We start from the raw sequence: 7847 nt of genomic DNA, 5'->3' as shown, positions 1-7847 counted from the left end.
GGAAGTCCTGACTGGTGTGGCTCAGTGGGTTGAGTGTGGACCTGCAAACCAAAGAGTCACTGGTTTGATTCCCAGTCAGGGCACACGGCTGGGTTGCAGGCCAGGTCCCCAGTGGGGGGGGGGGGTGCGCCAGAGGCAATCACACATTGATGTTTCTCTCTCTCTCTTTCTCCCTCCCTTTCCCTCCCTCTAAAAATATATAAATAGCATCTCAAAAAAAGGGAAAGGCTGGGGAAAAATTACTCTAAATGTCAGGGTAATGCAGGGCAATGGTAGTTTGGGAAGAGGAAGAGAATTGTCATTGAAATGGGGCATGGGGAGAGGCTTCTGGGGTGAGTGGAAAAGTTTTATTTCTTGACTTAGTGGTGGCTGCAAGGTGTTTCTCTTACAACAATTCATTAAGTTTTAGGTAGTTTTCTATATCGGGGTTTTATTTTACAACAAAAAAATTAGAGAGAGGAGATAGGGGAGAGAGTGACAGAGAGACTTAAGAGACATAGCATTCAGTTATAACCAGTGGATTTATTTGAATCCTGATTCAAATTAACCAACTGTAAAGAGATATTGAATATGGACTGGCTCTTAGATGTTATTAGAGAATTGGTAAACTTGTTAAAGGTGGTAGTGGCGTTGTTATGGAAGGAAAATCCATATTTTTGTTGATACATAGTGAAGCATTTAGGGATGAAATGACATGTCTTAGAATTGCTTAAAAATACTCCAAGAAAAAAAAAAGGTGGAGAAATAGGTAAAACAAGTAGGGCAAAATATTAATAGCTTGAAGATGAACACAAAGGTAAAATTGTGTTGCATTTTCTAGTTTTGTGTGTGTGCAGAAATTTTTATAATAGCAAATTAAAAGAGGGAGACAGCCTCAAACCCAACTGCCTCAGGTCAACATTCTGTGCCAACAGAGACATACTCCTAAGGGCTCCCCACCCCCACAAACCTCCAGAGCTCCCTTCTCACCAGCCATCTCCTTGAGCTCACAAAGCCCATAGTCTTGGAGTAGCCTGTGAGAGATGTTTCCCTTCTCTGGATCTCTGGGTCACCAGGACTAGATGGCAGTCCTTGTCAACTTCCTCCATCCTGATGTCTCAATAATCCCAGAAGAGAGAGTCAAAGGGCAAATGGGCAGTGTCCATGGCTCAGGCTCTGAAGTCCCGGCCCCTGAAGTGGGTGGGAGGTGTGGGACAGAACAAGAAGGGAAGAGAGCAGGTGAAAAGCCTCCTGGTCACCAGTGAGGGAGCTTCTGGAGGCTGGTGTCACCTGTGGTTGGAACACTGCTCGGGGATCTTCGCTTCTGTCAGTCTCCTGGGCATCATGTCTTGTTTCAAGCAGCCTAAGCACTTCCAGAGTCTCATAGTTCTGCACTGGCCCTTGTGCTATGTTGTCATACGTGAGTACTGGCTGAAGGGTGCATAGCAAGAAGCCAGAGTCAGGGGCCAGGACAGAGCTGGGGTGATTTGTGAGCTCCTAACAAGTTTCACCTGTAGCCTTTCATCATTTTAGATAGTACCACAGAGGACAGACAAGGAGTCTTGAGCTCCCTGAGTACCCTGGGGAAGGAAAAGCTAGAGTCCCGGGGGATAGTAAGTAAGGACAGGCAGGGGGATAAGACAGGGGCATGATGGCTCATTTTAGCTACTTGATCAGCCTCACTATCTGGAGATGGAAAATGAGGCCCAGGGAATAGTCATGATCATAAGGAAACAGGGAGTAAGACAGAGGAAGGATTAGTACTACAGACTTAGAAAAGTATAGCCTGTGTTCGAACCATAGTTCTCCCCTCTGGGAGGCACGGGTGGTAGCACAACAGGGTAGCATGGGGGAATACAGAGATAGTGGAAGTAATGGTGAAGGGCAAGAGTACAAGAATGGTAGAGGGATACAGATGCTCCGTGAGTAGGGTTTGGGGATATATGGGCAACGTATGGGCAAGGGCAGGCGGGCTAGTGGTTCAACAGGGTTCCAGGATGATTGCTAGAAGGGAGACAAAAGGAACCAGGTGATTCGCAAATGGGAGCAGGAGGGAAAAGCTGGTGTCAGGCAGAGTGCAGGAGTAGAGGGATGGTGGGTGAGCAGGGAGGCAGGTGGACCACAGAGGCAGGTAAGTGAAGGAACAGGGCTGGTGTATGGTAGATGACAGAGGAAATGTTTGAAAGACAAATAGACATGGGTAGTGGATAGGAAGGAGCTGAGCTGTGCAGAAAGCCAGGACCAGAGGGTTAGGTAGTTTGGAGGGCTCTTAATAGGGCTGGACAAGAGTAGTAAGTGGTCCATTAAGTGGTCAAGTCCTGATGGCAGCACAAATTTGATCTGCTTTGCTCCCTCATCAGTTTGGATCATGACCCCATTGTTTATTTACCTGATGTTTACATCGTTATGGCTGCTACCAACCCTTTACTTTGTCTGGTATTTCCTGGACTGGAAGACCCCAGAACAAGGTAAGACTCATGGACCTAGAAAGAATAAGACCTAAGAATGTTCCATCTTAACCTGTAGCTAGGGAGTTGTACTCACGGTGCCACAGGCCTCTTGTCCAGTTTCTCACGGTCACAGGAGCTGGGCCAGTCAGGGCCATCCTGGCATCTCCTCCTTTTCCATCTCTCTAGCAGAGCCATGGTCCCTCCATGCTGGCAGGGAAGCCCTGGGTGAGTGGGAGGAGTGGGGTTGGCCCACACAGACACTATCCTTACTGATATTCCTGTCTCAGGTGGACGGCGATCTGCCTGGGTAAGGAACTGGTATATCTGGACTCATGTCAGGGACTATTTCCCCATCACGGTAAGTGTGTCTTCCTTGGAGTCCCTTCATGGTTCCCCAAACACTAGGAATTTATGCTAAATGACCAGGGTTGTCCATAAAGGTAATGAGCATTCCAGACAAGTTTCAATGTAGGCTAGACATACTTTTTTTTAAAGATCTTATTTATTTATTTATTTATTTATTTATTTATTTGAGAGAAGGGAAAGAAGTGAGAAAGAAAAGGAGAGAAACATCCATGTGTGGTTGTCTCTTGTGTGCCCCCTACTGGGGACGTGGCCGGCAACCTAGGCATTTGCCATGACTGGGAATCGAACCAGCGACCCTTTGGTTCACAGGCTGGCACTAAATCCACTGAGCCACACCAGCCAGGACTAGACACACTTAATTATCCAGCATTGCTCCTGGGCACTCATGCTAGGACACTTTGGATGTTCTTGAAATGACCTAGCAGATAACATAGGCAGAAACGCAAATGCAGTTCTGTTCAGTTTAACAAACACAGACTGATAGTAAATTCTATGCCACATGTTTGGGGTACAGAAAAGTGAGTAGAATACCATCCTTTGCCATCAAAGAACTCACATCTAATGGGGAGGATAGGCAAGTGTATACAGGGTCGAGCAGAAGTAACACCTGCTTGAGTGTGGTTGGGAGGGTAATAATATGGGTGTAATAATTTAGAGTTTTAATTTGAACATTTCACATAAAATGTCCTATGGTGTGCTTGAATGTGCTATTGTTATATTACAGAATGACATGCTTATGATTTTGTAAGAAAAGATTTTGTAACAAAAAAGGGTGTTATTTGTGCCAGGCCCTGTATTTATGATTCGGTACAAGATCTACAAGCAGTTCAGAGGATGGGTAAGGAAAGGCTCCATGGACACGGTGATATGCAAGCAGAGCTTTCAAAGTTCAATAAAAGTTACTTAAGTGGGCACTGAAATGGGGTTTGGGGGTGGGGAGAAGATACCAGGGAGAGGTTCTAGAAATGTACCACTACACGGATCCTCTGAGCACACTTCGGAGCAGGCAACAAACACCGTCCTGATTTTGAGATCAGAGCTTGCTGACCTTTTTCACTTTAGAGCACTCTGAGAAAATGATGCCACTCATGGAGTGCACTAATGACTCCTTGCAGCCATAGGCAAGAGACCCAGGAGTTCAGCTGCCCCAGGCTCTATGTGATTTTTCAGGGGCTGAGGAGACCTATACCTCAGCCCCCTGAAAACCCACCCATGGCCTATCTATGGAAAAGCTTTGCTTAGAGAGCACCCTGATTCCTGCAGTGTGTCCATCTTTGCTGACCATGTGGTCTCATTCCACCTCCTCTGTCAATTCTCTCCATGGCTACAGATCGTGAAGACTAAAGACTTGTCACCTGAGCACAACTACCTAATGGGGGTTCACCCACATGGCCTCTTGACCTATGGCGCCTTCTGCAACTTCTGTACTGAGGCCACAGGCTTCTCGAAGATCTTCCCAGGCATCACACCCTACTTGGCCACGCTGTCCTACTTCTTCAAGATCCCCTTGATTAGGGAATACCTCATGGCCAAAGGTGCTTCTATGGCAGGAGATTAATAGCAATAAAGGAAAAGAAAAGGGGTGGTATTATAGCTGGAATCCAGAAAGTCCTTCTGGTTATCTCACTGGCACCTTCCTGCTGTACTTTCAAGCAGTGCCTCCTGCAAAGTGGAGATACTGCCTCACAGTGAAATGTGTTCAATTTGCTCACAGCCTTCTCTTCTCCACACCCTTTGTCCCATCTCATTCCCTCTTCTCCTGAGACCCATGGGAACAGAGGATACACCAACAGGCCAGTGAGAAATAGCGTAGAGGGTGTTCCCTCTCAGTCCTTTCTCCTCTGCTGATCATTTTATTCCTGTCTCTGCTTCTTGATTCGTTTCAGGTGTTTGTTCTGTGAGTCAGCCAGCCATTGACTACCTGCTGAGCCACGGCACTGGCAATCTCGTGGGCATTGTCGTGGGAGGGGTGGGCGAGGCCCTGCAAAGTGTGCCCAACACCACCACCCTCATCATCCAGAAGCGCAAGGGGTTTGTGCGCACTGCCCTCCAACATGGGTAGGTGTTCCTCCCGGGGTGGGGGTGGGTGGCCTTCTCTGAACAGCATGCCCTGGTAGGTGATGCCAAGATAAATGAGACATGTCTCTTGCCCTCATTGAACCAACTAGTGACTAGGGGATATAACTATATAATTTCAAAAAGATTTAAGTCAACTGCTCCTTCTTTGCTAACTGGACCAGTTCCCAGCTAGCCAAACTATAAACCCAGATTCATTATCAGGGGAATTGGCTAGAGCTGCCCTAGTATATAGAGGACTCCTACATTATTAATATCAACATCTACATCTGTCTGTGAATGTTAAGTGCAAGAGGCAGTACAGTATGGTCAGTATGCACTAGGATCTGGAGTCAGGGGCCTGGTTTAAAATCCTGGCTCCATGACTTACCATGCACTCTGGGACAGGTTCCTAAACCATCCTGACACTTCATATGTTTATCCTTACAATGTTGCCACTAATAATTATACCTTCTTCATTGGGTTATTGTGGGATTTAAATGAATTTCTGTGCATAAAACACCTACCGTGTGCCTGACACAGAATTAGCCACTAACGACTTAGGAGCAAGGAGAGAAAGTAAGGTGGAGGAGGCCAACGTTGGAGCTCTGGGCTGTCTCATCAGCTCAGCAGGCCGGCTCATTGGATACAGGGACAGCTGTCCTACTACAGACTCAGAAAGGAGAGAAGCATTTCCTCTAAGGACCTTGCCTTAGTGGTCTGTTGATCAGTCAGAGCAAATGTAGGGGAGAGAGTGATGAATGCAGAGGAAGGAGTCCTGGAAGCCAGTCCAGGTCCTGCCAGTCACTGACTGCCTGAGTCTGAAGAATGAGAAAGGGACTCACCCCCTCCATGTCCTCTGCTGTCTCCACTGTGAGGAACCAGTAAGATCACGTACATCAGGGTGCTGGGAGATCGTTATTAGTAACTCTCACCAGAAGCCCTAAGGAGCCCCATTCCCTATCTAAGACCCTGTCAGGCTGAATTCCTGTGGCCTATGAGAGAGGAATGATTTTTGCTGTGCTAATCCCAAGACCCAAGAACAGAATACCTCATGCATAGTCCCTGTGGATGTGGGGTGCATCATATACACACATCCGTGCAAAATTATTGTCCTCTCTGTGCTCCCTACTAGTAGGAACAGAGTCAGCTATTCCTCTCCCTGATGCTTCCTGCAAGCTGTGAGTGAGTCTCTGGGGAATCCCTGCCCAAACTCTTCTTCCTTTGCTGCACCCCCATATCTTGCCCCTGTGATCCTGGCCCAGAGAGAGCAATTTTATTGGCTTTGAACTGTTAGTTCAAGAGACACAAAATACGAGAGCCCTGTTTAATGCAAGAAGAAATTCTTTATGCCACAGGGACTTTGTAATGGATGGGGTCCTGACCACAAACACACGTTATTCCTGGGTGGTTTCCATCTGGCCTGTGTTTGGGAAATAAATCCAGGCTTTCTTACAGGACTCATCTAGTCCCTACCTTCACTTTTGGAGAAACCGACGTATTCAATCAGGTGGTGTTCCATCAGGACAGCAAGATGTTTAAGTTCCAGAGCTGGTTCCGCCGTATCTTTGGTTTCTATTTTTGTGTCTTCTATGGGCGAGGCTTCCCTAGAGGCTCTACTGGGCTCCTGCCATACCCACTGCCTGTCACCACTGTGGGTGAGTGCTGCTCTCAGCCCAAGTCCACCTCAGCTCTTTCTCAGCTTCCACCTCAGCCCTGCCCACCCTGCCCCCAACAAAGAAGAGGGCAAGTGGGAGGGGAGATGCTGAGAGTTGATTTGGTACCTGAAAGGATCAGGCCCAGGGTGGGGAGTGGGAAGAAAAGAGAAGGAGGTTAATGGAACACAAGAGTTTAATGCTCACTCTTTCTCCTTTGGCATCTCCCATGGCATCTCACATGGCAGTCGGGGAGCCTCTGCCAGTGCCCAAGATTGAGAAGCCAAGCCAAGAGGTGGTGGACAAGTACCACGCACTCTATATGGAAGCCCTGCAGAAACTGTTTGACCAGCACAAGACCAAGCATGGCTTATCAGAGACCCAAAAGCTGCTTTTCTTGTGATTGAAGAGGCTGTGTGCCCAAGACAGAGTTCCTGAGCCCTGGCTGATGTGGCTCAGTGGCTTGGGCATTGTCCCACAAAGGGAAAGGTCGCTAGTTGGATTCCTGGTGTGGGCACATGCCTGGGCTGCAGGCAGGGTGTTCAGTTGGAGCACGTGCAGAAGGCAGCCAATTGAAGTTTCTCTCTCTCTCACCTTGATGTTTCTCTCCCTCCCTTCCCCTCTTTCTAAAAACAAAAAATAAATGAGAACAAAAACAAAAACAAAAAGAGAGAGTGCCTGGAAGAGGAGACTCATTTGCTACTACCCAAAAGGGGGAGAAGGGAGGTGAAGAAAGGATAGTGTGTGGTTGGACACAGCATCAGGAATTCCTTCCTTGCCACAGCGTCCTTGTGGTTGCTGTCCCTGAAGGGCTTTACTCAGAGGGAGCATTCCTCAGATGGAGACATCCTGAGGCCCCTCAGGCCCAGACAGGCATGCTCCCTGCTGGCCTCCCTACTGGCATCTCCTCTCTGAACCCAATGGGCCAGGTCCTGGAGGGGTCAAAAGATAGCCAAACAACCCAAGTACCTGCCACTCTAGTTGCTGTTGTTGCTATGTCAACACATTTAAAAATTGACATCTATTTTGCATACCATAAATTTAACTCATTTACAGTGTAAAATTCAGTAGCATTTAGTATAGGCACAGCATTGTGCAAGCACGACCACTCTCTGATTTTAGAGCATTTTTCAGAAACCCCCCCTAAAGAAACCCAGTTCAAATTACCAGTCATTCCCCATTTCCCCACGTCCCCAGACCCTGGCAACAACTAATCCACTTTCTGTCTCTTTGGATTTGCCCATTCTGGACATGTCATATAAATGGAAGCATAGAATAGGTGGTCTTTTATGAATGGCTTCTTTCTCTTAGCATAATGTTTTCCAGATTCATCCAATTTCTT

The 7847-nt window shown here is 47.4% G+C and overlaps 1 protein-coding gene across 1 annotated transcript; it reads left to right on the top strand.

Moving 5' to 3' along the window:
- Positions 1-1259: 1259 nt before the first annotated feature.
- LOC119040221 (acyl-CoA wax alcohol acyltransferase 1) lies at positions 1260-6949 on the top strand. The gene is made up of 7 exons (XM_037133128.2): positions 1260-1399; positions 2340-2447; positions 2717-2787; positions 4126-4330; positions 4682-4853; positions 6309-6508; positions 6754-6949. Exons 1-7 carry the CDS (start codon positions 1324-1326, stop codon positions 6906-6908), a joined length of 987 nt encoding a protein of 328 aa, XP_036989023.1. The 5' UTR covers positions 1260-1323; the 3' UTR covers positions 6909-6949.
- Positions 6950-7847: the final 898 nt, after the last annotated feature.

Source organism: Artibeus jamaicensis, unplaced genomic scaffold (assembly GCF_021234435.1).
Source record: "Artibeus jamaicensis isolate MK-2021 breed Jamaican fruit bat unplaced genomic scaffold, CSHL_Jam_final scaffold_2375, whole genome shotgun sequence".
Taxonomy (NCBI): domain Eukaryota; kingdom Metazoa; phylum Chordata; class Mammalia; order Chiroptera; family Phyllostomidae; genus Artibeus; species Artibeus jamaicensis.
Note: the sequence above shows the minus strand (reverse complement) of the source record. Positions and strands in the feature narration are given on the sequence as shown.

Excerpts from the sequence above, each read along its gene's own strand:
- LOC119040221 (XM_037133128.2), top strand. The coding sequence starts at position 1,324 with ATGTCTTGTTTCAAGCAGCCTAAGCACTTCCAGAGTCTCATAGTTCTG. Across the intron at positions 1,400-2,339 it reads CTTGTGCTATGTTGTCATAC|TTTGGATCATGACCCCATTG; the intron begins GTGAGTACTGGC and ends CTCCCTCATCAG. Across the intron at positions 2,788-4,125 it reads GGGACTATTTCCCCATCACG|ATCGTGAAGACTAAAGACTT; the intron begins GTAAGTGTGTCT and ends CCATGGCTACAG.